A 27,776-nucleotide genomic window follows, 5' to 3' on the forward strand; every position below is an offset into this window, starting at 1 on the left:
GACAGCAGATGCAAATACTTGTAAAAATGAGCCTACAGAGCAGTAAGGCATATTATTTCTATTTAAATTAGTCAACATACAATAACTAGATTTTTCATATTCATCAATTTAGGAAAAACTCATAGACACTAAAAATATACCGATATTGCCGTTCATTTTTGTAAGCGATTTAAATAGCTGCAAGTTTCTGCTGATCAATAATTATTTATATAGATTTATGTATGTATTTAATAATTCATGTACTACCTTCAATGATGCCGATGGCCTTTTTAATGTTAGTTGGAGATTTGTATTACCAAATATGCGGGCAATTCGCTACTAAATGAAATTATGGTTAAATTTACCATTTATAATGTGAGCGTTCTCTCTCAAAAAAGACATGAATTCCAGCATAAGTGCGATTGGCCATTGTTGGGTTGCAACTAAATTTACTTTCTCTTATCTTTGTTAAGGGAAATATTAATCCAATTCAGCTTATTTAATAGAGTAATAGACTAATATCCGGTACAACAATTTGTAAACTCCATCACCACTAGTGATAACCTACCAACATCTAAGCGTAAAGTTTAAGCAAGAATCCAACTAAACTTGTATTTCAATCCTTAATTAACCGGAAATTTATCTCCTGTTAATGTTATGCTCTTTAGGAAAGAATTTCAATTTAAATACGTTATTTCCTAACAAAATAAATTTAGAGATAACATACGAAATAGTATACCTATCGAGAGCATAATCATTATATGATCTTTAAGGTACTGTTGGAATAAAGATATTGCTTATATACATGTATAAGGTAAATGAACTAAAAGAATACCTTTGATAAGTAAATATTACTAATGCTAACATCAACCATACTGTTCTTCCAAATTATAGGTCTGCTTCTGTTTAATATAGATTAAGCTACATTTAGATTACCGGCATATGTGAAATTTATGACCTATTCAAATAATCATGTGATAAAATTCATCAATATATATATATATATCTGAGCATAATTTGAGAGCTACATTTTAACATTCAGTTTTATAAATCGACGGTTGCAATGAGATAAAACTGGACGATATATAAGCTGATTATTAGCATCTAAGTAAAGTAATAATCATGCAGTTTCTAAGTTAATTACTACAATCTATAGAGCAGCTTACAAATTGAAAAATCTATATCTTAGCTACATAAAATAGTTTTGGGGGACGGAAAATTATATTATTGTCATTAAACTATTGCTTTAATGGATCCTTACATCAGCGTCTATTTTCATCAATTCTAAAAAATGATAGCAATATGAGTATTCAACTTTACCCATTAAAATAAAATTAATTTCAATGAAAATCTTTCGAGCAGATTAAAAATGAGAAAGTCTGCATCTTAGCTGTATAAAACAGTTTCTTAGGACAGAAAATCATATTTTTTGCGATTGAGCTATTGCTTTAATGGATTTTTATCCAGCATATATTTTTTCATTTATTCTACGACCATGAAATGATAGCAACATCAGTACTTAACTTTGCTCATTAAAGTGAGTTTTATTTTAATTTAGATATCTGGTGGAGCAACAGCAGCTAATTTAGTTACAGGAAGTAATTTTCCTTACTTTTTCTCTTCCAACATCAACGATGTTTCCCTCAACATTGTACGATTAGAATTCATTCAAAGATATCAATGGCAAAGAATTGCTGTTATTATGCAAACAACTAGCAGTTTATATCTTTCGGTAAGACCGCCTTATTACTTTTAATAATGCAAGTTTTGCTAAAAGATTGCTAAATTAATAGTAGCCTAAGTGTTAATGAATTCAAATAACCCAATTCGACCTATTATACTCATCTTCTACAGGGAGGCCAAGATTTCGTTAAAGGACTACATGATAAAAATTTTACAGTCGTAGCTGAAGAATCATTTGCCACAAATCCAGAGCGTTCTGTTGAATCACTGCAGGTAACTATAATGATACAAATACTTAACTTTAACTTGTTATTCCCATAACTACGCTATTCTACTGTATTGCTAGAAACTTCTATTTTGAAAGATAGTTATGGCGACATTTAATTTAGTAAACGATTAGATAGAGAAGACCTCTTCTCTATCTACGATTTATAATCAATCGCTAAAGAAATGCTCTACAGAATGTAGATATCCGATAACTTATTTTTCAAGTCATAAGTCTAGTTTTACGCTTTTAAATTATCGCTAGCGAAGAGACTATAAAGCCATATGGCAAAGGCATAATCAGTCGCTGTTTTATAGGATTATATGTGTGTAATGAGCACATCTCATATCAGCTATCTAAAAAGTTATTCCGATATTAATTCTATCAAACGTTTCATTTCTTGAGAGCATATAACTAAGTAAACAATTTTATTGAAAACACTTCTGTTTCACTTAAGAGAATTTACTTCGATAAACTTATATGCGATCCAATTATACTTGTTAGTAAGCAAACATTAAAAAATTTTACCCTACTTATGCATATGATTTTTAGTAATGAAATGTAATATTAATGTTAAGATTGTCCTACTTATATAGATTGATACTAATACGAGTTCTACTTTATTAATTTCATTGAACTAGAATAAAGACGCAAGAATTGTATTCATATTTTCTGATGTACGCAATGCTGCTAACATCCTATGTAAGGTAGGGCTACACGCGGTTTTCATTTAATATATCATATACACAGGAGTTTAATACAAAAAAAGTGGATTATCATAGTTAATGCTGAGAAATATAAAACGAAATCAGCTATTAGCAGTATAATAGCCGTTTAATTACAATATACACAATTATCACGATGACTGTCAAATAACTTAAGAACTTTTAATACGTTTAACACAATTAATCTAAGCCGATGATAATTTCTTGATTTAACCGGATGTTAACCAGTTACTATGATTATTCCTTCTAGGCTTATAAATTGGGAATGTATGGAGAAAATTATGCGTACCTCCTGCTTAATATTTACTTCCCTAGCTGGATTGATATTTCTGCTAGCCTGACGAATTGTACGAGTGATCAGCTATGGACAGTAGCTAGAAATTATTTCACATTTGCACCTTTCTTTGGATATCGTTCTAATCCTACCATAGTTTCGGGACGTGTAAGTTAAATACTAACTATCTACCGGTATATTTCCTATCAGTTAGAAATGGTGCATGCAACTTCTGTTTCAATCTACGCCAATTACAAATCAGTGAATAATTATATAATCTATCGTTTTTGTTGTTATTCAGCAGCACTTTGCTTCATATAAATCTTGTGTAATATAGTCTTAAATGTCCTAGCATAAGAGTTATATTTATATTGAAATGCGCATACAGCACCCAACTGATCGCAAACTTAAGATCAATATAATATTGCATCGATTCTACCATAGCTTAGTTTAATATTCACAAGCTAAGCAATTATCCAGTGTATATTGCGAATATTTAATGATTGATCTCATTCAATGTAGACATATAAACAACATCTTGAAGATTATAGAAAATTTACTGCACAATATGATCCTGTCGATGGCTATAACAGGGCTGTCTATGACTCTGTTTATGCACTTGCCCTGGCACTAAATAAGACAGAAGAGCGGCTACGATCATATAATATGAGCTTAAGCGACTTTCATTATAATAATACCTTCATATTCAATATTTTATTTAAGGCATTGAAGGAAACACAATTTCTTGGTGCTAGTGTAAGTTCATGATAATGCCTCTGAATAGGACAATTTTAAAATTCTTAGATATGATCAATTAAGTTTAGTTATGCTTAATTTATGGCATTTCAGTTTATTACTATATTTTTACTATTGAATTATCTGCTAAGTTCATGATGACGACTCTGAATAGGATAATTTTAGAATTCTTGGATATGGTTAAATAAATTTATTTAAGCTTAATTTATGACATTTTAGTTTATTAATATATTTTTACTGACGAATTACCTACTAGCTATATGTTACATGGTAAATCTTTCCATGTGCTAATTTTGACATCGCCATTGTAATCCATTAGGGGCCATTTCGATTCTATTCACGATCGAGAATTGGGAATGTCGATATTATCCAATATCAAAGTAGGTCAAATATGAAAACATTCAGTAGCATACCAACAAGTTTCTCGCAATTTTGTTTTCCATTTCGACCGATTAAACCCTTCTAGTGAAATAATGCTAGAAATTTATTTCGCGATAATTTTAACGTTACTTCTCGTCTATAAAGTGTATGGATAACAAATTATTGCTCATTATTTCATGGTCTATATACACTTTCTATTAGATATCTCAGGCAGCTTTAAAGAAGTTACTATTGGTAACTACCTAGGGGCGAATAGTAACATCGTTCTCATGAAAGAGAAAATAATCTGGCCAGGTAAATAGGCAGAGAGAGGAAAAATATCTTGTTCTATTTTAATTTTTCAGTATTCTATTTTACTAATATCGCATGTATCGTATGGGAGATTAAAAACACAATTTATTGACTTAGTAAATATATGTAATTAAGAATTTCTAATAATACTACCATTACTTTTGATAAATACCCTATTTATCTAAACGTGTCATCTTATTTAATATTCTTAGGAGGAAAAATACCTAGTGACCATGTAGAAATTAAAACTGAAAAAGTTCCCATTTCCTATCAAACTTTTTTGATTTTCCTAATATTATCCGTTATTGGAATTGCAGTTACTGTAACATTTCTATTATTCAATATTGCTTTCCGACTTGAAAGGTATAATTTGAAATATTGCCGTTGTCTACCACTTTCTGGTGTTCAGTATTAGGATATAGAGTAATATTCATTAAATAAGACATGGAAAATTTAGATTTCGGTCTTTACAGAGATACATATTGATTCCGAGACGATAGAATTTTTATGTTGATCATGTAATATAGAATCTGGTAGTATTAACATTTGGCAATTTATCCGCTGCTTTTAGAGTCATTAAAATGTCAAGCCCTAAGATTAATAACCTGTTCCTGCTTGGCTGCATATTATGCTATGTCTCGGTTGTCATCCATGGCAGCGAAGCCATTAATTATCAATCTTTACCAGCGTTACAAGTAATTTGCACTGCTCGCATATGGACATTGATAATTGGTTTTACTCTTGCTTTTGGCTCGTTATTCTCCAAAATGTGGCGAGTGTATAAGATTTTTACGAATAAAACTGCAAAGTCTGTGGTAAGAGTTTCTTCCTTTCTACAATTGGCGATAACTTGAATAACTATCTTCCATTAGCTGATGTAATCCATAGTTTTATAAATCCTTCATTAATAGTAGAAGTCCACCTTTTCATCAGATCAGCCATCATACAATTACTTTATTCAGCATAGGAGACTATTTTACTTTCCTAGTCTTGCCACGTTACTGCTGTAAATAGCTGAAATCACTACAGCTGAATATTGCCCCGTATAAAATCTTTTATTTATTGATTAAGCTATCTAAGTCATTACTACTGTAAAGGAAAAGATCAGCCTTGACAATAATTATCAATAGTTATTTCTCCAATTTGTCTGGTGTTATCATCTGCTCGAATATGATACGGTCAATGATAGATTTTCGTTCAATATAGTAATGATATACTAGTAGTAAATGGCTACAATATCGCATCCACGATCAAAAGCCTTAAAGTTACCCTATTTCAATGCAACGGCTGTAGCAATGTCTATTACTTATACTTTTTATTTTTACTCATTTACAGATTATCAGAGATAGGCAATTGTTTTCCATTACGGTTATTCTAGCTCTAATCGACCTAGTTTTGCTAACATTATGGCAAATTATTGATCCGCTAGTTCCAACTTGGCAGGTCGTTAACCTTACGGTAAGTTTGGAAGCCATAAATTAAGGTCATCGTTCAATGTAAAATCTAGCATGGTAGATAGTAACTTTACTCACGACATAAAAGTATCTTTTGCATTCTCGTAATAAAATGAGTATCCAAGGTTTACTTTTCATGGACCCAAGGTATTTCAAAACAGATTAGCCAAATTAGAACAGAATAACATTATGTTCTAATCTTGATTTCGTATGTACAGTACACGTAAAATGATATTCTGTACAAATATCGTTACGATCGGTAGTTATCTAATCGTCTTCATTAGAATTATTTTCCCGTAAGTAGTTGGTCGAACATTTCTAATTTAAGAACAGACCAATCTAATTATCATAGAAGTATCATTATACTTCAATTTCGATTTCTGATACAAAAATCCATTCTTGCACTTGTATAACTTGGGGATCTACGATTATTCACTCGTACTCATTTCTTTCTAATAGACTATGCGTACGCAGTCGAATATTCTAATTCGAGAAAGCTACCTGATTTGTACCTGCAGCAATATCACCATCTGGATTGGAATCACTTTGGCTTACAAATTTGTAGTCTTAATATTTGGTGCTTTCTTGTCGTGGGAAACACGGAGCGTCAACATTCCAGCTTTAAACGATTCCTATCACGTTGGCTTATCTATTTATAATGTAGTTATAATTTGCACGATCGGATTTTTAATCAATATCCTTGTTCCAGTTACACCGCAGACTGCTTTTGTTGTTACTGGTACTTTTATTATATTTTGCACAACATCCATTGTCTGTTTCATATTTTTTCCTAAGGTAAAACCAGTGCGTACTTAAGCCATATTGTACCAAATATTTGAGATATTTAAATGTTAATTAATGATGTAATGATTGATTACTATCTTAGGTTAAATCCAAGCTCAATCCCACCGTTACTTATGGCTTATCGCGAAGGATCTACCCTGAAGCAGCGGGTGAAATACGCAGTAAGATTCCTGAAACTTTGGGTTCGGAATAATTCTAAATGATTGAAAATGCAGTGTTGAAGATAATCAAGTGTTACTAGTCAAATGAACAGCTGTCTCCTCAGCTAAGCTGTGACCTCGAAAAATTATCATTTTAAAATACTCCGTGCAGTGATTGGGAAAAGCATACATGCAGTAGAAAACTATGTTGGTCAAGCGTTTCCTACATCCTAATTTTGCTATTGTGAATTCGTTATGATATTAAATACAGGGTATACATGTTGAAGTTTTAATTACATTATTATTTTAAAATCGTTCATAGGGCTAAATTTTTATAGTTTTCATCTGATTTTAGTCAATCTACAAAGTTAACTCATGTAGCTAAATACTTTTAAAAAGTTCTATGTTGCCATAAATTCAATACAAATTGTAAAAATATCTATTGAGAATTGCAATTGCTATTTAATTTATCAAGCAACATTGTAGTTATAAATATTTATTCAAACTATGCTTACTATACACTGATGACGCACTTGATGTCGATTTTATTTCATTTACTATTCCATAATTAACTTCTTTGATTTAACTGTAAAGCTCTGCTAGATTTAATAAGTTGATAACGTTAAAACCAATCAATTGGGTTGGAATTAGTACCTGTTAGCTATTTATGGATGTTTAAAGCTACCTTTCATATCTTTAAAATAAACATCTGTATAGAAGATGAACATAAAGCTGCATGCGTGCCTTTGTTACGTATGTGTCTTTTTAATGCAAAGTGATATTATTATTCGCGGAAGTAGGAGCCTAAATTAGAAGATCATTTTTGGCAAACGTACCCGTGTACTATTACAAATTTGGGTGATTATATTGGCCTAAATAGTGATAGGTAGGTGCTATGGTAGTAACAACATCCACTGAAAACTACCATAGCGTACATCTTGATATTAGACTTTAGAGATTAAAAATACTACACGTCGGCTAAGACTGAAAATATTATTTCATAAGATCAAATCATTGTGGATCTTCGAATCAGCATAGTATTTTATTGTAAGAATCAATAGTTGCAGAGAATGCACTAGCACACATCACTGCAGTAGTGCAACAGTTCCAGGTATCAATCAAAAATTGTAATTACAGTAGCCAGAGTCTCATCAAAGGAAGAAAGAAATGTCAAATCATTATAAACTGAACAAGAGAAATTTTACTATAAAAATGAACATTATCCAACGTCTTTTACGTCTGATATTGGTATATATATAATTCAAGCAATGAGGTAGAAACGATACATGTGGCTATCATTATATATATATACTGTATTTCATTATAATTGATTGATCGATAAATCGAAATTTCAGGCGTTGTATATATTAATATCGTAGCGGTAGCAGCTTCAGATAAAAACCAGTTCTGTAGAAATACAGGAGACCGACGTCCGATATTAGAATAATACAGTAAAAGAAGTAGGTAACCATTATATCTCAGTATATATCATTATAGGCTGGGAGATCACCGGGACCAGCAGGGGCAGAAGGTTGTGCACTATAGGGAGGCATCGGACTGGTTTGTGCATTCAGTCTAAAATCAATAGTTCCATGGGCTGCGACTGGAGAAGTGGCCCTAGCAGTATTTTGAGTTGGTGGAGATGGATTCGATGGAGGAGGATTAGTAATTTCGGATGTTTCGTCAGTAGGGCGGGCAATGGCATGCGTTATGGTATCAATTCTCTAGCAAAATTGTAATTGAATGGATAATAGTATACAAATTGTTAATTTGATTTCGATTGTGGAGTAGCATTTAGTGGGTACATAAGTTTACATATACAATTATGGCAATAATCGTATGAAGCTTTATGTAGCTATGATTTCTTACCGATGTTACACTCCATAATTGTCCAGACATGAGAATACCTAACAAACTGAGAATAGCTGAAATACAGTAGACTACAGCTAGACCGGCATTTATAATAAATATGTCGGTTATTATTTTACTATGCGTAGTCACGGCATAATACGTCGATATCAAACATCCAACGGCAGCCATTGTAGACGATAGCATAGGTAATAAAATGGTAAAACAATTCTGCAAGAAAAGAATAACCCGATTGGACTTAGATATTGACTAGTATAGAAGCCACAGTATAAAAACACGAAACGATTGCAAAGCGTTTTAAAATGATACCGCAATGTACTATAATTCTACTGATAGTTAATTCAATTCGCTTACTAGGACTATACAAGCGCGTTCATCAAGAATTTTATCGATTGACTTTGTTTACGAAAGATCAAGGTAGTTTGATAGGCTAAATTTCTACATTGCATTGCATATTATGCATTAGTATCACATATCTCTTTTTTATTGTTTAACTCTGCTGAAAGTTAGTGTAATCCAGTCTACTGTAAGAAGAAGTGAAATATTTTAAATCGTGTGCAAGTAGGAAGCAACGGAAGCTTAGATGACATTTTTCAATCATGACATGTCATGAAATTATCATTAACTAAATGAATACCAAACACTATCCTAGTCTATATAGAATTTTATTTGCAAATGACAGATTCTTTTTTATTAAATTACGCTTTCGGAGAAAGGCTATTTATAAGCCAGACTTACAAATTTTCTGCCATCTGATGAGGCTCTTTTATAAATATAAAGCAGTACCACCGCAGCAACTCCATCAAAAATAACCTACAATTTTAAAATAATATTAGTCTATTTGCCGAATGGAACACAGGTTAATATCAGTTATTGGCGTACGTTCGATAATTACTTGAAGAAATGAACGCTGGCACATTTTATTTTTTTTACCATCTTAACATGGAATCTAGCTTTTAACTAATTCATACGATTGTCTTTTAGTCCGTTGATGCTCTATTGGTATAACTTATTGTAGCGTAAATTGTGGTGTCTCAGCTAGACGGTAAGGTGTATAATTTATTTATATGGCACAGGCACGGGCAAAGACTGAAATGACGAGTATTGAAAGAAAAGTTATGGCGCTACACTTGAGTTTAATATACTGAAATACTGAACCTCTTGTAATTATCTGTACTACTGAATAAAAATAATGTCCCAATTTTCAATTTTACCACGTAGATGTGTAGGAAGACATCGGATTAACTAATCTTGGGGCTAAATACTGGATTTGATATGAAGTGCAAGACAGTACTTTCCTTTGCAGTAGCCGAAGCTACTTCATTCTTAGGATTAAAGTTCTGTACTACCAGTTTACTCGTGTACGCAAAAGAAATATGACGCTCCACTGTACACCTCGTATTCTACAGAATGATATTCTGTATCGACTCTTTCATATCATTTTTACTATAGGGTTAAGACTAGAAATTCTAGAATTATACCTCGAATAATTATAGTCATAAAAGTACAGTAGAAGGAATCAAGAGTACAAGTATAGATTGAATCAATACTGTGAACTATACCTTCATCAATAGAATACAGTAGTACTATCCCGAATACGCGTATGTCATTTCCAATAGAATGACTTGCTGTCATCAGGAAAATACTTGAATGGGAATAAAAGTGTGACAGAAGATTCTTAGACAGTAAAAGATGGTATTCAAAGATGAGAATCTACCGTCTATCCCATCTGCAATGGATGACTGTCATAGTGAAAAAAAATGCCTTAGGGTCAGCGATATCTTGTTATTGAGTAATGCTTACGTGGTCAAGATTAATTGATTGCGGGCTAATTGCTGTGAAGAATAACTGCAAGTGATCGGTGGAACATACATGGCACTAGGTCTAGTTGAAAGATTGTAGCTTGCGTGTTTCTATTCTAAGCGTACACGAAGAAATGCACACAAGTCTATATTCTATCAATCTGCTAGTTTCGGATAAGCTTAAAGTTGGACTATCTAGAGATGTTCCATTATATTCATTACCGAATCCACGCAATGAAATGGATAGCTAATGATGCAATGTAGTACACAGATTTACACTCATTCGTTCACCTTTTTTTACTATCGAATAGGAAGAAAATAGAACATTGAACCTCAAATTCATTCAAAGTACGTAAAGAATTTGTAATGAATCGATGGATTTTCCTAATAAAACATTCGATTATACCATTACACCTGCAAAAGTGCATTATTCTAGCCTTGGTTATTTTTTTTTCACGAAATGACAAAGAACATGAATGTAGAAAAGCACTGCCAACACCATACTTACGCGTATACTGTATCAGCAATAAACAATAAACTATTGGCAATGACTCGCTTCTCTGTGTGATTTCTCATTTTCAATTAATTGGTGGAATAGGGGAAAATTCTTATTCAATGAGTAAGGCGGTAGGGGCAAACAGACATTGTTCGAGGCAGTACTGCCTTAAGATAGCTAGTGTAAATTGTATCGACGTTGAAATTGAACGAAAAATTAAAAGTAATGACTTATTTCTCGATGTTATTGCCATATCGAATTAATTGGTGGAATAGGGGAAAATCCATATTCAATGGGTAAGGCGGTAAAATTAAAGCTTAATTGGCTTTATTCAAGGCAGTGCTACCTTTTCCCCCCTCGTCCCTTGCTAGAGTAAATTGTATAGACATTGAAATAGAATAAAAAAGATAGTTTGGCCGTATTCCACACGATATACTTCCATACTCTGGTATTATGAAAATGGATTTTTACAGACGGCGCTCTCTATCAAGTCCGCAGTATCGACTGTTATCGTTAACGAACGAAAATTAGAAAGATTGCAAACAGTTTGAGCGGTACTGTATCACCATAGTACCAGTATCGATCATGGATTCTTTTATTTTCAGGAATCAACTTTAGTATCTATGACTGGCTAATGCAAGTCCATTTCTAAAGTACTTTTGAAGTGGAGAAACGAGAGGACATTACTATACTACACTTATGAAGACGACTCTTGATATAGAGAGGCGGGCGGAGGGGACTTATTGAAGATATTATTGGCTACACTTTGAAGTCGACACAGTATTGTAGTGCTAGTTGTGTCGAACAGCAAATTTGAACTAATGACTTATTAATCCAATCGGAATGATATCGACAACAACTAATCGAAAGTTAGAGTCCGTAATTTGATCGAGTAGAGTACAAGATGATCCCTTTTTAATGTACAGTATTCCACAGTAACATTCATTTATAAGAATAGTTACTAACGTCAGTACAGTACAGAGACCTAATCTTGATTGTGTTAAAGTCAACAACCTTATCTAACAAGGTAATCACTAATGTGTAATACGCAATGTGTAGTGCCAATCATTAATGCATAAGATCGTTGTATGGATAATCTATAAGCCAAGTTTTTACTTATTATAGTCGAGTTCCTCAATCTCTAGTTTTGACACTGATCTCTCAACCAAAGTAATACAATAGCCTATTATTATCTAACAACGTTTAGATTACTGTGAATTTTATTACATCCACTCGATCATGATCGACATGATGCATTTGCACAAGCGATAAGAAAGAGCAAGCTAAGGAGTCAAAAATGAATCATTAATCAATCCATTTGGTACTTACTTGTCCACTGATAGAATAATATAAAATTCGGTAGGCCAATTGGTATTTTTGCAAGACTGAACTCACGATGTTGACGGCCATGGTGACCAAACCAAGTACTGAGGAAATGGAAAGTAGAGCTACTGCGGCGATAAAGTAGCGTCGTTGATTGATAAGCAATGACCTCTTTCTGGCGTCGTTAGCAGGCGAATTAGACGGTCGTGAATTTTCTCGTTGTCGTTCAATGGCCATCGCTGACGTTGATGAAGGAAAGGGTGTTACAAGGACTGGAGTCTTGACTCACTAATTTGTTATTTGGGTTGTAATCCAATCCAATTCCCTGGTGGTGTCGACACCAACAGAGTAATATCAATTGATCCTAGAAGGAATTGATTTGAAATGGCAAAAAGTCTATCGACAAACACCAACTACAAGGTGGAATGATTGCAATCGTCCAGTGGATTGTTCGCTTGCACTTTGACAACAATCGATGATTAATTCAAAATGGTTGATTTTTATTCCATCAACATTCTACATACTGCCCTTGTAAGCAGCAATCTTCCTCACCTATCAATGACTACCGATTCACGAAATGAGAGGCGAATTCAGTCGCGATCTTGTACATGGACCATTCACTTTCTTCTCGATCAATGATGGCAAGGAGTTGCCGAAACCTTTATAGCAACAAGCTCGAAAGTAAAGCAATCAATAAAATAAAATAAATACTGTAAATAAATACTGCAATGCAAATAGAAGAGAGCTTGTGCAGTACCGGTACCAACTCGCTGTTAACTGTACACTGTACAGTAGTACTATCAAAAGAGTTAGGAACGTACAGTACTGCACTCGTAGAGTAGGAACGGAGCCGCTATACAGTACTACGGACTGCTAAATTAAACAGCATACTGTACTGTAGTTATCCATGGCCGTACCGGACTGTTACCGTACATTGGACAGTACGGTCCGGTACGGCACGGCTCGGCACGGTACTGGTTGGGTAATTTACAGACTGAAAGTGCTGATGGAAATGAAAATAAATTAGCTACTGCACAGTACATGACTGCACTGGTAATACAACACTGTACAATAGACCCATCATGGTTAACATCCACTACAGTAGTGGACACTGGACAGATGTACTGACTGGGACCCAACTAGTCCAACAGCATTGTTCGTAATGATGTCATCCATCTCCAACTTTTTTCTTTCGCAGTGGCACAGTACACTATATGTCCAAGTCGGGCTGAAAAGAGCGACCGGAAATGGTCGTTAGGGTAGATTATTTTGCTGGCTAAATTGCATTGGACCTGATGTGTACGGTACAATAGACGCATAATGATAAACATCCACCAGTAGACAGGTGTACTGACTGCGACCCGACTGGTCCCAATGACAGTGTTGGTTATGACGTCATCCTTGTCCAACTTTTTGCTTTTGGGAATGCCACAGTACTGTACCAGTCGGGCTGAAGAGAGCGAACGGAAATGGTCTTTAAGGTAGACCATTTTGCTGGCTAAATTCAACAGGACCTGATGTACGGCACAGTACTGGTTGGGTAATTACAAACTGTAAAAGAGTGGATGGAAAAGAAATACAAAATGTGATGAGTCTGGAAATGAAAATAAATTAGCTATTGTACAGTACAATGTACAGTACTGTACAGTACAATACTGCACAATAAAGACCTTAGACTGTAGACTGTACACTGTACAGGTGTACTCTACTCACTGGGTCCCAACTAGTCCCAGCGACAGGGTTCGTTATGATCTCATCCATGTCCAAAGTTTTTTCTTTTGAGAATGGCACAGTACAAATTGGGCTGAAGACAGCGACCGAAAATGTCCAAGTCGGGCTGAAAAGAGCGACCGGAAATGGTCGTTAACAGTGTTGGTTATGACGTCATCCTTGTCCAACTTTTTGCTTTTGGGAATGCCACAGTACTGTACCAGTCGGGCTGAAGAGAGCGAACTGAAATGGTCTCTAGGCTAAGTACAGTAGACCATTTTGCTGGCTAAATTCAACAGGACCTGATGTACGGCACAGTACTGGTTGGGTAATTACAAACTGTAAGAATGGATGGAAAAGAAATACAAAATGTGATGAGTCTGGAAATGAAAATAAATTAGCTATTGTACAGTACAATGTACAGTACTGTACAGTACAATACTGCACAATAAAGACCTTAGACTGTAGACTGTACACTGTACAGGTGTACTATACTTCACTGGGTCCAAACTAGTCCCAGCGACAGGGTTCGTTATGATCTCATCCATGTCCAAAGTTTTTTCTTTTGAGAATGGCACAGTACAAATTGGGCTGAAGACAGCGACCGAAAATGGTCGTTAGGGTAGACTATTTTACTGGCTAAATTCAACTGGACTTGATGTCTGCAAATGCGTTCACGATACGATAGACTCCTAAAATACGAGCATCGTCTTCAAGCTTTTACTTTCATTTCTATAGGCGTAGAGTAGAGTGGAATGGCTGAAATTCAAATTAACTGACTGTAAATGTGTACAAAATAAATGGACTGGTGGAACTGGTCAACTACCTTGGTTGACCAGAGTCTACTGGGATCAACTCATCAAAGTGAAAATGTTGCCGTCTTGGAATCCAAAAATTCAATTTTTGGATTATTATAAGAGCAAGGGGGCAAAAATGCCTTAATTAAGATATTAAGACAATATTTAGTGGAGGGCAGAGGAGAAATTTTAATTGAGTAATCTCTGTGAGTGCTGTACAGTACATTGTACAGGTGAGGAGAAACAACAAGAATAAGAGACAGACCCAAAATAAAAGCAAAAATAATCATCTACAAAAAGGAATGATGCAGTGTAATAATATATCTACATATACTGGTATATACGCGTATAGAATGAAAATAAAGGGGAAATGGCGATTGGATATTGCTGTCTATAGAATTGTTTATCTTTTTTTAGAGATACGCATGTATAAAAACAGTCAAGTTCACATAAGTATTTCTTTCTTTCCTTCTAATCCCTGGTTACAATCATCACTTGCTAATGGCTAGGCATTCTTTCACCCAGTCTATTTGTTTATCATTGATCAAAGTAAAATATTGATTATAATTATTTCTTTTTCTAGTCTGCTGAAAAATTGCGTTGGCAATCATACACGTATCGACAGACCATTGTGTCGTGGAGAGATATCTTCGTATGCTAGTGCGCCATTGAAAAGCGACCACAATAAGAATGCCCATATTGTCATTATGATCGAGATGGAGTCTCGCTGATGATCAACCGATAGTACCGTCCCAGTTATTGATGAGACCAAATTTCTCATAGCATGCAAAGGAATAGCAGCCATAGCAAACAAGTAGATCAAATATTGTGAAAGCGAGTGGAGGTCCTGTTTTATACGAGATGAAAAAAGTAGGACTGGCACAGTCACTATCGTGAACAAGAGTAATTAGCCTTCTGTATGATTGCGATACCAGTGTATTGGATGACGATATAGTTACCTTACCAATACACTGCCGTTCAAAATAGACAAAATTGCTGGCAATTTAGATCGTCCAACTCTACTTTCTTCGGTTATTATTCCATTCCTGCCCAAATCCCTGAATAACAGTGACCTATATTCGTATATATACTTATATACGAGATGCTATCCGCAAAGCATGTTATTGAGTGGAGTAGCTATCGAAACTTTCACTACACAGTACACATAGGACAATACGAATTTAATAGCAACATCAGGTCTTGCAATGATCGGCATAGCTAGCACTTGTCATACAATTTCCACACTCACTCTACAGTACTCCAAGCTCTGTTGTAGTACTGATAGTTGATAAATACATGAAGAATGAGAAATTCATGATTTACCTACAACTCTATCAATGACTAGAGTTAAAACACTTCAACAACTGCCAAAGTCATGCAAAGGATTGCCTACAAAGGATCTTACATCTAGCCCAAATTATCAAAAAGTAATTTGTACAATTATAATTAAGCTACATTATAATTATCACCATTACTAACCATCTAATACTCTACCACACCGAAGTTTAGCTAAGCCGATACTACACCCGTCTGCGGAACAAACCAAGTCTATTTAACTTGTTACTATAGAAACTTATTCTTATGATCATGGAAAGAATTGTACCAGTGTTATTAGCCAATAGTCATGGCTTTGTAATGTATAGTATTGTGATAGTGTATCTTATTAAAGTAATGAAATCCGTATGAGCGAGAGTAAATACAATAAGGAAGCGAAACTGCATCTTTTATTTGTCCCAGATGTTGCCTCTCGGCTATTACTGTAGTATTACTCATCGTTGAATCAAAAATACAGTATTTAGAAATAGTATTAATTTTATCATCGTGTGGCTTGTAAGTTCTATATGATTGACTAAATAAAGTTGTCAATTAATCATTATGTTTAAGAAAGACAAATCGTAGTGAATGATATTAACGTAGCGCTGATGAAATAATTGCCTACAGAAATACGCGTATTCTCAATTTTCCCCCTACTAGGAAAGTGTAATGTCGTCTTCATGTATCTCATATTTCGTCACATAAAGTGATCTTCCAAAGCAGTAATTGCATGCTGTTATAAAAATACTTCAAGTTGCAGTCTACCGATGGCGATCTCAATGGCCCCTACAACGAGACAGCAAGCTTTAACAGCTGTAAGGCCAGTTGTACGCAGAATTTTTTTGTGCTGGACTTTCGAATTAATTGTTGGCTTTATTCACATTGGCCTTGCTCTACCAACATATTACCAAATCAATTATGACGTTCGTTATCTAGTCATATTTATTACTACGGGCGGCTTGGTAAGTAAAAGTCGTTAAGAAAAGATTTAATCTCATTATGATGAATAATTCTAAGAATCAATTTGTTAATGTGAAAGCTAGCACTGTATAACCAAACATTAATATTAAATGGAGGTGACGTAATTTAATACTGATAGTATCAATTTACCCCGGCGTCGCCATTCAACTTGATTCGACAGATGAAAGAATAAGATAAAATTGATTTTTGTTTACTAAAATCTTGGAACGAAACTATAACTATTATCAACCAACTTTATAATTTCCTATCCATCAATATCCTATAAATATGTGTATTGCTTTATCAAATTAATTTCTCTAGACAATTTTTTTCAACATCCATTTTATCTGGAAGCTTAAGAATCATCGTGATCAACAAAGTCTACATGACATGGTAGGTCATCGTTAAAATCATATATCCAAGAAACACACAAATTAATTAAACTGATAACAATCGAATATCAGAATTGAGCCTTAATATTGATTTTCAACAATTTTTACAGTCATGGATATCCTATTTTCTACCGGCTTTAACAGCTTCTATGGCTGGTGTCTCAGCCCTATTAACCATTTTCCTTATGGCTAATTCAAATACTCAACTCTCCGTAATACTATTTATATCGCAATCCGCTTCATTTGCTATTAATGTAGCGTTAAATTTTGCTGGACTATATGGATTAGCGAAAATTTATACAAAATTGAATCCCCAGGTAACTACTACTTTTGAGACAATATCTTCTTTCTAGCCAATACTTAGACGGATTATCAATAAAACTAATATTTACAGTAAAGCTTTAGTACCAAGACAAATGTCTTGCATCTTAGTCTAAATTGACTGCAACATGTAATCTACATTTTAAAATACTGTATGGAGATGTATAATTAATTTATCGTCAAAATTATTTTATAGAAAAACAACACTCAGAGGGCGATTGCACCAGCTACTGCTGATGAAGATATACAACTTTTAACGCAAAATCCTCATCTTAATCAGATAATCGAGTACGGAACCCAACAAGGTTTCGACAACGATAATACAGTTAGTGATGCTGAGAAACTTCGATTCAACCGTATCGAAGAGATAATGGCAGAGTACAAGCCGTAGTTTCCATAACCCGTGAAACTAATATTATTCATCATCATCATCGATATGAAGGAAATGCTACTAGACCCGATGTTCCACGTAGCAGAAATACACTACCCCGAATTACTCATTCTACCGTTGACGCTACCGCACCGGAATTACCTTCTGAAGAGGAGCATTACGGAACAAATTATGCCATCGAAAGGCACGATCCACAATCATCGGATATATCAAGGGAACCTTTACAAAAACCCGTTCTACCAAATATTACGCAACAGGCACATGCATTGAATGCACCCTCTGATAATGTAAATAAGAACGAGGACGGAGTTGGACTACCGTCATATAATGAAATATTTTCATCTCAAGAGAAACAGTGATCAAGGGATGCCGTAGTAGTTGTTCTTGACAATACCGTAACTTAATAAATTATTTTCAAGTATATAATAAACATTTCTTCATCTTAAGACGAAAACGTTCAAAGATTATGCCATTTTATTATGAAAAATACTGCTTGCTACCTTAAATGACGGGAATCCGTTACTTCAATTGATGATTATTGAGGACATTGCATTCCAAATTAATTTAGAACAGCATTCTAATTTCAGTATTTTGTGCAAGCGAAGCTTACCTAACAATTTAAATCTTATTTATGTCTAAAATATATTTATTTCTAATAAATAGGATAAAATATCAAGCTATTGCAGATACGTATATTGATATGGATTGTTTAACAAATGACGTTAGATCACCAAATTTAATGGAATGATTACGTATCTCCGATTCATATAAATTAACTTTGTACACCTGTCCGCATATATTGTTGACATTAGTTGTATAGTGCTTGCATTATTGTCAAAATCGGACATCACGTTCGAATTACGGCAGTCAACACTTGACCTTTAAAGAATCCCTGTTTAATTTTGCTTTATTTATGGCGTAGAAACCTTTATTGAAAATTCTTAACATCACCAACTTAGCAATTGCTTAAATGATGCATAAGAGGACACCCTTGAGGTGGTGCTAAATTTAGCGATATACGAAATATTACAGTGATTGCTATTTAATCGAGGTAATCATTGCATCATAAATGATACCAGTAGAATAGAATTGGCTCAGTGCTGATATCATAGTGGTTTGCAATATCATAAAACATAGTTGTTACAGGTAATACAAATGAAATGAAATCACAGTGCAAACAAGACCGAGGTAAACAGTTATTAATTAACGAATAATGTCTTTACTACACCGTGACCAATGTTACACCCTGTCGAATATTTTAACTTGCATGCAGTTCTGCACGGGCTTTCTGCTATCATTTACAACTCTCTAGTTCGTAAAACAACTTTTAGCTTTTGTCCTATTTATCAATATACATATTCATATATGAATATATTGGACGCTAAGCAACATCAGCCAGTTGAGATTCTCTTCATATCATACTACAGCACAATGTTATTTTGTTGCGTATTTGATTGTACTGCAGTAAAATCTAAAACAAGAACTAATTCTTTAGCATCAGCAAAGTTCAAGCCTATTATCATCTTTCTATATTTACGTGTAAATATAGCGCTTCATATAGGAGAATCGAAAAAGGGTCCACGAAATTAAATTTCATTTGTAAATTCATGATATACAAAATTGATTCACAAAGTGTATATACTGTAGCCATCCTTATACATCTAATGAATTTACAAGTGGTTTTAAATTATGATTATCATCTGTAAATTAATTATTTTACTATTCATTACATTTTCCAAGCACGTATATACAGTATATTTTTTCCATTAGGAAATTTTAAGACTACTTGATATACTGACTATTATTGATTATTACTCATTTTAACAATAGCTCAGTGTACCGTTTCATTTCGAAGAAACAAATATATGATAAGCTCAGTTTACAGTAACATATGATATAATTAAATATGTGGTACCGACCCAAATCGTACATTATCATTTATGGTGCAGTTTGATAGGTCGTAGCTATACAGGTATGATACATTAAAGAATAGTATTCTACTAAACTCTTTAGGGAAACATTTTCTTCCTTCAGCTGGTCAGTCAGCTTATGGAGCTAGATTAAGATTAAAAGGGAATAAGAATTTTTTTGCCATGAAGGCTCAATAGATTAACGCAGTACAATAATAAAATTCTGAATATTTTAGTAAGGTAGACTGCAAAGTCAGAAAGTCTACTACGATTACAGCTTTCTCGTTTATACGTATAGTATGCTTATATGTATTATATAGAATATCTACAAAGAAAATTTTTACCTCTTCATTTTCCTCTAAGGTTTTGGATAGGGCTGTCTTCGTTTCCTGAGCAACAGTCTGCCAGTATGAGTCCGGTACTTTATCTAATTCATTATTTAATAAATAAGGAAATATACACACTTGTATGTAGATTAATAGAGGTTAAAGAAAAACTTAGCGCCATACAGCGCATCCTACAGTATACCAATCCTTTAATTTGTCTTATTAATGAATAACGATATTGAACCAACCAGAGCATAGCATGTTCTCAACGTTCTCGATAGTAGCTGGTACTGTCATCTAGTGAAGGAGATAAAATGCATCATTTCAAAGCTGCACAGGAAATACCAGATCAGTACTTTCCTAGCTAGCGCAGTGGATTAGTAAACTACGACTATTTCTACTATAATTTATACGATATCTTGTAAAAATATGCAGTAGACGATGGAGCAGGGGTCGCAATGCAAACTATAAATCCTGATGAGTAAATTCTACAGTATCGGCAAACGTTATACTATAATACACACTGCAACAGACTTTTGGAGTATAAAGCGTAGGTAGAAGTTTGTACGATGGAGGTTTATTCCTTCAAAAGTAATTTAGGCGCAAAATTTCATTTCTTTTGAGATACAGCATGTTGATAATTAAAATTTAGCGAATTCAGGAAACAGGCTTGGAATAACGTTACAATTTGTTTGTATCGGGCAACTGTTTGCTAGATAGCTACAGCAGACACTCTTCGCCATAGTTGACGAATCAACAAAAAGTTACGATGAGTAAGTGTTTGAGGTGATAGTTTCTACAATACATGTTCCTTCTTTAATGATACAGTACCAATTATAATTTTCTGTTCGCGATAAATCACGCCTGCGAGGGTGGCAGACAAATATCATCACAAGTGTCTACCATTTGTATCCTACTGTACATACTATAGAATTTTCTTGACTATTTTCACGATCACTTGTAGTCAACAGATCGACAGTAATATTCAACTCCTACAGTTTTTATCGACTTTTTATCCTATTTTCGTCCTGTTGATAAACTACCACAGATCGTACTGGAATAAGTAACAATTGGATACTTTGGTCGTTGTTATTAGGCAAGATTTCTACCTACCTGTTTATCATGTTTTGCTCGACGAGCACCACCAGAAATTTTGTTCTTTTTAGGAGGGTGGCTTGCTTTCCTTTTACGTGATATTTGATAATTATCACAGTTGAGTAATGGCAAAGGTTGTAAGACATCTCTCTTTCTTCTATTATGAACCTATTGATAGTTTAAGAACATGGAAAATTTTAAAGCGAATGGAAGAGCACCGAAGCATGTGCTGGCAGCAGGGCAAGCGTGCTGCATGCCTATTTAGCTTTTACCTTGGTACTCAATATTACTATCAATAGCTTATGAAGATCATACCTCCATTCTATTCCTAATGTCAAGATTTTTGTTGTTATTTGCCGTAGAAAACCACAAGATGATAAGGCGTTTCAAGATTATTCAAACTCTATCAAAGATTTTCAATCTACTACTTCTAAATGGAGCCAATCTGAACAATTTCAAATCTCGCGCCTGTTTTATACCTGGTGGACGAGCCTTGTCCTACTGTCTTGTACTGTAGTCAGACTGATTCACTGTTACCGTATGAAAATTAATACTGTACTGTATTAGCAAGATTTAGTACTGTATCTATATTGGTACTGGATCAGGGGCTACTAGGACGAAAGAGACTGACCGGATATTGCACTGGACGTACGGACGGATGCAAGCTATAGAACTACAGTAAAAAGTCTGTTGTGAAGACTATAGAAGTAAAAGAAAAAGGTAAATTTGAAAATAATTATTCATCTTTAATTCTAACAAATGAGATACTGTACGCTTTTCTTTCTATTCATCAGGCTGTACAGCGTTAGAATACGATTCGAATGATGTAAGTTTGATTTATGTTGGTTGGTGAACTGAGAAGATACTAAGGTTGAGTATAATACTACCATGGTGTGCAATGTAGGAATAGACTAACGCGCATTACTGTTTGAGTAGCAATATTTTTTTACTATAGATATCAAGCTCCGTTCATGGCGATGCTGTAATCAATGAAGGAATTCGAAAAAATTCCCGATTATCCGTAAACTTAACATAAAATTCAATAAACGTCCTGATATAAACTGCCTATGATGCAGCACTACAGTAAGCTCAGGCACGTTTAAAAGAAAATTTAGAGTGCAATAGTGCAAAACACTACGCATCTACAGCGATTAAAGAAAAATACTTTGACCTCTCAACTCTCTTGATGCAAATGGCTGTGATCTTGGTTACTGTACTATCTGACATTGCCCCCCCCCCAATTTTTGTACGTATTTTACTAGTCCAATAGCCCATGATTAATGTTAACGCTTTATTGATGTATGCTTCTATGAAATCTATCTGATAACAAGAACTAAAGTCATGATTGATTGTTATTAAATCATAATTTTCGCTATTTTGCAGAAAGTAATTGGTTGTTGTCTACCACTCTGAGATACTATCCCAATATTTTAATCCGTGTACTGTATATTATTGTATTGCAATAAAAAGAATAGAGTACAATATTTTATTTATTTATATTGCCAAAAGGGCCTATGCACTGTACACTAGACCCAACTATCTAGGTCTGCTCAGGTTACAATATCAAGACAGCAGGATGTATTATTGATATGTCTTCACGAGTTCTCATTCTTTCATGTCATTACATTACGGTAGGCCGTTGATCAAATATCTACTGTCATTCACGATATTATCACACAGCAATCTTGAAAGTCATCGATGTGTTAAAAATGAGCAAAATGTTGACTTATTTGGCTATGCAGTCTAGAAATTCCTTACATATTGTATGACATCTATTTGAACTTTGCACTGTGTTTTCAGAAAGTTCTCCTTGTTTATTGAAATTATTTCAGTATGGCATAAAGAGTACTGGGATTGCATTGATCTTTCTGCTGTCAGTCAGTATCCAGCTGCGACTTGATACTGTCGATTCCTGTAGACTAAATTTTGGTAATCTTAAAAGGTCGACAACTAAATCTGATTGTTTTCTTGTTGTTACTGTTGCAACAAATGTTCCTATAAATTACAGTAATTATCAATTTTATGCAAGCTTAGTTAATTAATATTATTAGTCATGGAGGTTGTTCTTACCTCTATGGAATGAGGTATTGAAGTGACTTGTTGTGCAAAATAGCCCTTATAAATTGCAATTACATAGCATACGTATGCCATACAATCTATACCAGCAAGCGGTAGCAATTAGGGGAATTGATGGATTTTGACCATAAATTTTGAAATACTACAAGTGTTTGGTAGATGGTTACACCAAGGCTTGTATAGTGGGTTCTAGCTTCTACATTATTATATTTTTTTATGATACGTACTAGAGGGGAATAAATGCAAACCAACACATTCAACATAAGGTCGCAGGCGAAAGGCTTGGCGTTAGAGTATTGCATTTTATAATTGCAAATGACATATTACAAATTTTATCAATAATATCATTAATACGCGTATTCTAATTATTGGCAAGTATTTGTATAAAACGCATGCCACTAATATGGTTAAAATCCTGTTATGCTATAAAACATACAATGCGTGCGGTATATAAAATATCTAGCGACTGAATTAGCACATCAGTATTACTTTATAACATGGACTTCTAGTCTATGCTTTATGACAGCTCTAACCAAGTAGAATAGTTCACAACTGCCTGTTGAACTTGAGTTCGTAAATCCGTAACCCATAAGTTATATTTCTTTGGCTAAATAATATGATAAGGATATCAATATTTTACTGCTTAAATATCGTATTTATAGGATTAAATGTTTGAATGCTATACCAAAATGACCTCTTATCAATTATACAACTTAATTTTACAACATATTCGCACAATTTCACCAACAATGATAACATTACTAATATTGTATTGCAGATATAATAGAATGTCATCATTTTAACTGGAAATGCATCTAAAATCATCAATTGTAGTCGACGGTAAATTATAAATTTAGATAGACACCATAAATAGACACTAAAGATTATAATTTTGGTTGAAAACTCATCCAGTCATCCCGAATCGTCGCTGTCATATAAAATACATCTTGTTGGTGATGTTTTATTAGAAATTGTAAAGTATTATCTTCACTGTCCTGCCATGTGAAAACGTCCAATATTTGATGCTCCAACGATTCAGCGTAATAATTTGATTGCAAATCAGTTAAGCATGACGGATTAAAGTCATGACCAAAATCGGTATGATATGCTTTTAGTTGATTTCTAACTACATGGCTTGCAGCGTTAAGGGAATTGCAAAGGTATACCGTCTGATTTGTATGAAAATTCTCATCAATATCATCAAATCTTGATTCAAATCGATACTTGCAAGCTTTACTGGGGATTTCTGCTGGAATATTCATCTATAAAAGAAAAATTGATCATGAAATAGATTGCAAGAATAGTCGGCTACATAACGATTCGTTACTACTAATTTACCTTAATAAATTAAATTACATTAAATACAGTAGAGTAGCGTTAAGTTGTTATACCTACGGTATATTAATACTATATTGGCAATAAATGCTTTGGTCATATTACTTTTAGTCAATCAAAATAACAAATGCATGAGACGACTACCTGGAAAATTTTCTTACCTTGCGTAGATCTACTTTATTAAATAAATTTCTATATCTCTTTTTATGCCAAGGAGGTAATACTTTAAGCTTGCCATCAAACATACAGACAATTTTGGTAAAGACATTGAGCAAACAGTGAGACCGATGATATACGTTCTGATTGAACGTAAAAGACGTATTACCGAAGGCTGCCACTTTCACTTCATGTTGTAAGACTGCGTTCGGAGGTATAGCGAAAAAGTGTTTGTGGACATGAAGGTTCTGTCTAACGGTGAGATACCTGGCACCTTTTGATACTTGTGTCAACGATGCTAAATCTTCATAATGAAGCATGGAAGTATTAATGTCTCCAATCATTCTCATGAATGCATTTAAATGCGGATTGCCAAATCGATCCCTGTATAAAGAACAGTGAGAGGTTGGTACAACGCGACAGTTATCTTCATAATATATTATCGGGACAGAACCAAAGGGTACAATAGCGGCATTCACTTTTGAGTTTAATTTGATGGATGCTCGACATATGTGGTTCGACGATTGAGTCAGTAAAAAATTGAGGGTATTATTATCTTCTCTATCTCTAGTCTGCCAGATATATACCTTGATATCTCCATAAGAAGCAACATTCATAAGATGAAGTTGTACGTGTTCTATCCGAAGGAGATCATACAGATCATTAATATCTTTCAGTTTTTTATCATTCATGGCATGACAAGCAGCGTGTTGGCAGAAAATCAGTAAGTTGTTCAATCTTATTGACTGATTAGCGTCCAGATCACTGGGGCGAATCGTAATTGAGTAAGAATAATTGTGCTGTTTATTATGTATGTGCCGGTATTCCTGACCATGGACAGTCTATAGGAGCAAAAAGAGATGATTTTTATTACAAACATCAACAGGACGCTAGAATTCCACCTACTACAGTATGACAAAGCCAAGAGTCAGTGTTTAACAGGTGGACAGTTTGAGATCGTAGAACTGCATGCAAAAGATGGTAGATCCTCCCATAACATAAAACTCTACTTTTAGTAATACTACTCCTACTCCACGCAAAATCATATTCTATCCAGGTAAATTATGATAGATGCATCAATATCACTTTTCAGATAGACTGTGTGATAGGATTACGTTGGTACGGTTTAGTAAAGTAGCTATGAGTATCCACTTTACAATTTTTTTCACCAAGCTAACCTACGTGAATGCGTTGCATTAAAGGTAAATGACATAAAATAGCATCCACCTACCTCGTTTGTTAATAAAAATTTTTCAACCGGCGACATGGGTACCTTAATCATCTTGATGAAGCATATTTGCTCATCTTGTTTGCGTTTATTCGACGGCCATATTCTACAGGTGAAGTATCTTGATGCGATTTTTTCACTTTCCAATTTAATCAATACATCATACGAACTACCAAACTGGCAGCGATTAAATGATGGCGATAATGTTATGTCAGTACTTGAAAGAATCCATCGTTGATTGTACAACTCGCTATCATCGACGTTACTTTCATTATGGCAATTAAATCGATCAAAATGTTGTTCAATTTGACTATCGATAAAAGCTAACACATTATCCACTCGCAGAGTACCACATCGATTGACAGCATATCCAAGATTCGTTATGGACTTTAATTCAACTTGAACTTGCATCATGGAAAATCACAATCCTTCCTAATGGCAGGATATCAACTCTCAGCTAGACGACTTGTACACTTTTACACAACAGCAACAGTAAAATCCAAGCTTCAACAAAAAAATCTCAACCCACTGCCGATCACAATCCTATAGCATGGACCTAGCAACGTCTACAATAGGTTCCAGTTCTACTTATCAATAATCGACGAGCCAATTAGATATTTATTGGCAATTGATTGAATTCCTCTACAGCTTTCTTCTACACGTATCCAATGGGAAAAAGTATCGCCAAGATTAGCCTGTACCCAGGAAAAGGCAAATTTATAGCATTCTCCGCTTAATTATAATAATAACTGGAGATGTGTTGGGGCATACCATAGGGGTAACGGAATCACGTCGATTCGCGATACGACACACCCCTAGGTGACGATGCAGCTGGTTGCACTTATATGGGATAGACTCCCCGCCTATGCCCGAAATGGGCGCTGTATAATAGTTTGTATGTGATAGTTTTTTTTTACCGTAAACTATGTTATATTATTCCGTCTATGGATGGGGATGATCGAATTTTGTAGACAATATTTGATTGTCATCGAGAGAGACAACAAGATTGATTTACAATTGGGAGTAAATAACGAGATTGACAGAGCCAACAGGAACTAATCAAGTGCAACAACGGAGAGAAATAAGCGATACCACCAACTGATTATAGGAGAGTTAGTTCTAGCTATGGTTGAGCAATCTGACTGGGTAGGAATAGCGAGCATGTTTGCTATTGCTTATTTACAGACTTTAGCTAGCATACTACACTACAATCACGTTTACACTTTAGAAATGAACGATTCTGGTAGGATTTTTTTGATCCTATCGAAATACTCGTAGGTTGGCTATACCATTGCACAATTTGCTAAATAATTCAATTCAATATCATCATACTTGGATTACTATCGCATCGATATCTTATATACTGTAGGTTTGATCGAAGCTGGTCATCAATAGATCAGTCTATTCGTGTAATAGTATAGTGCGCAATGATATGCTTATTTTGCATTCGGTTTACCATCAAGCTATTGATATCCTCAACTGAAGTAGGTATGATGTAGTGGCCGATGTACAGCAGGATTTAT

At 34.3% G+C, this 27,776-nt stretch overlaps 5 protein-coding genes across 5 annotated transcripts; 2 read left to right on the plus strand and 3 right to left on the minus strand.

Moving 5' to 3' along the window:
• Positions 1-784: 784 nt before the first annotated feature.
• Positions 785-6,976, plus strand: TRIADDRAFT_64091 (uncharacterized protein; the record flags this gene model as incomplete). The annotated part of the gene is made up of 13 exons (XM_002114067.1): positions 785-793; positions 1,538-1,711; positions 1,834-1,935; positions 2,569-2,634; positions 2,903-3,094; positions 3,449-3,682; positions 4,002-4,062; positions 4,265-4,357; positions 4,567-4,717; positions 4,926-5,169; positions 5,690-5,812; positions 6,268-6,603; positions 6,695-6,976. The coding sequence occupies 13 exons, from the start codon at positions 785-787 to the stop codon at positions 6,803-6,805; spliced, it is 1,896 nt and encodes a 631-aa protein (XP_002114103.1). The 3' UTR covers positions 6,806-6,976.
• A 2,362-nt stretch (positions 6,977-9,338) lies between these two features.
• TRIADDRAFT_58226 (uncharacterized protein) lies at positions 9,339-12,479 on the minus strand (the record flags this gene model as incomplete). The annotated part of the gene is made up of 2 exons (XM_002114387.1): positions 9,339-9,434; positions 12,249-12,479. The coding sequence occupies 2 exons, from the start codon at positions 12,477-12,479 to the stop codon at positions 9,339-9,341; spliced, it is 327 nt and encodes a 108-aa protein (XP_002114423.1).
• Positions 12,480-16,842: 4,363 nt separating this feature from the next.
• Positions 16,843-18,486, plus strand: TRIADDRAFT_58227 (uncharacterized protein; the record flags this gene model as incomplete). Its single annotated transcript, XM_002114068.1, has 5 exons — positions 16,843-17,025; positions 17,345-17,416; positions 17,526-17,732; positions 17,933-18,041; positions 18,179-18,486. 5 exons carry the CDS (start codon positions 16,843-16,845, stop codon positions 18,484-18,486), a joined length of 879 nt encoding a protein of 292 aa, XP_002114104.1.
• A 1,579-nt stretch (positions 18,487-20,065) lies between these two features.
• Positions 20,066-21,779, minus strand: TRIADDRAFT_58228 (uncharacterized protein; the record flags this gene model as incomplete). Its single annotated transcript, XM_002114388.1, has 5 exons — positions 20,066-20,182; positions 20,382-20,464; positions 20,612-20,660; positions 21,477-21,626; positions 21,774-21,779. The coding sequence occupies 5 exons, from the start codon at positions 21,777-21,779 to the stop codon at positions 20,066-20,068; spliced, it is 405 nt and encodes a 134-aa protein (XP_002114424.1).
• A 2,639-nt stretch (positions 21,780-24,418) lies between these two features.
• On the minus strand, positions 24,419-26,664 carry TRIADDRAFT_58229 (uncharacterized protein; the record flags this gene model as incomplete). Its single annotated transcript, XM_002114389.1, has 3 exons — positions 24,419-24,796; positions 25,031-25,867; positions 26,257-26,664. 3 exons carry the CDS (start codon positions 26,662-26,664, stop codon positions 24,419-24,421), a joined length of 1,623 nt encoding a protein of 540 aa, XP_002114425.1.
• Positions 26,665-27,776: the final 1,112 nt, after the last annotated feature.

The sequence above is a fragment of the Trichoplax adhaerens genome, genomic scaffold (genome assembly GCF_000150275.1).
Source record: "Trichoplax adhaerens TRIADscaffold_7 genomic scaffold, whole genome shotgun sequence".
NCBI lineage: Eukaryota > Metazoa > Placozoa > Uniplacotomia > Trichoplacea > Trichoplacidae > Trichoplax > Trichoplax adhaerens.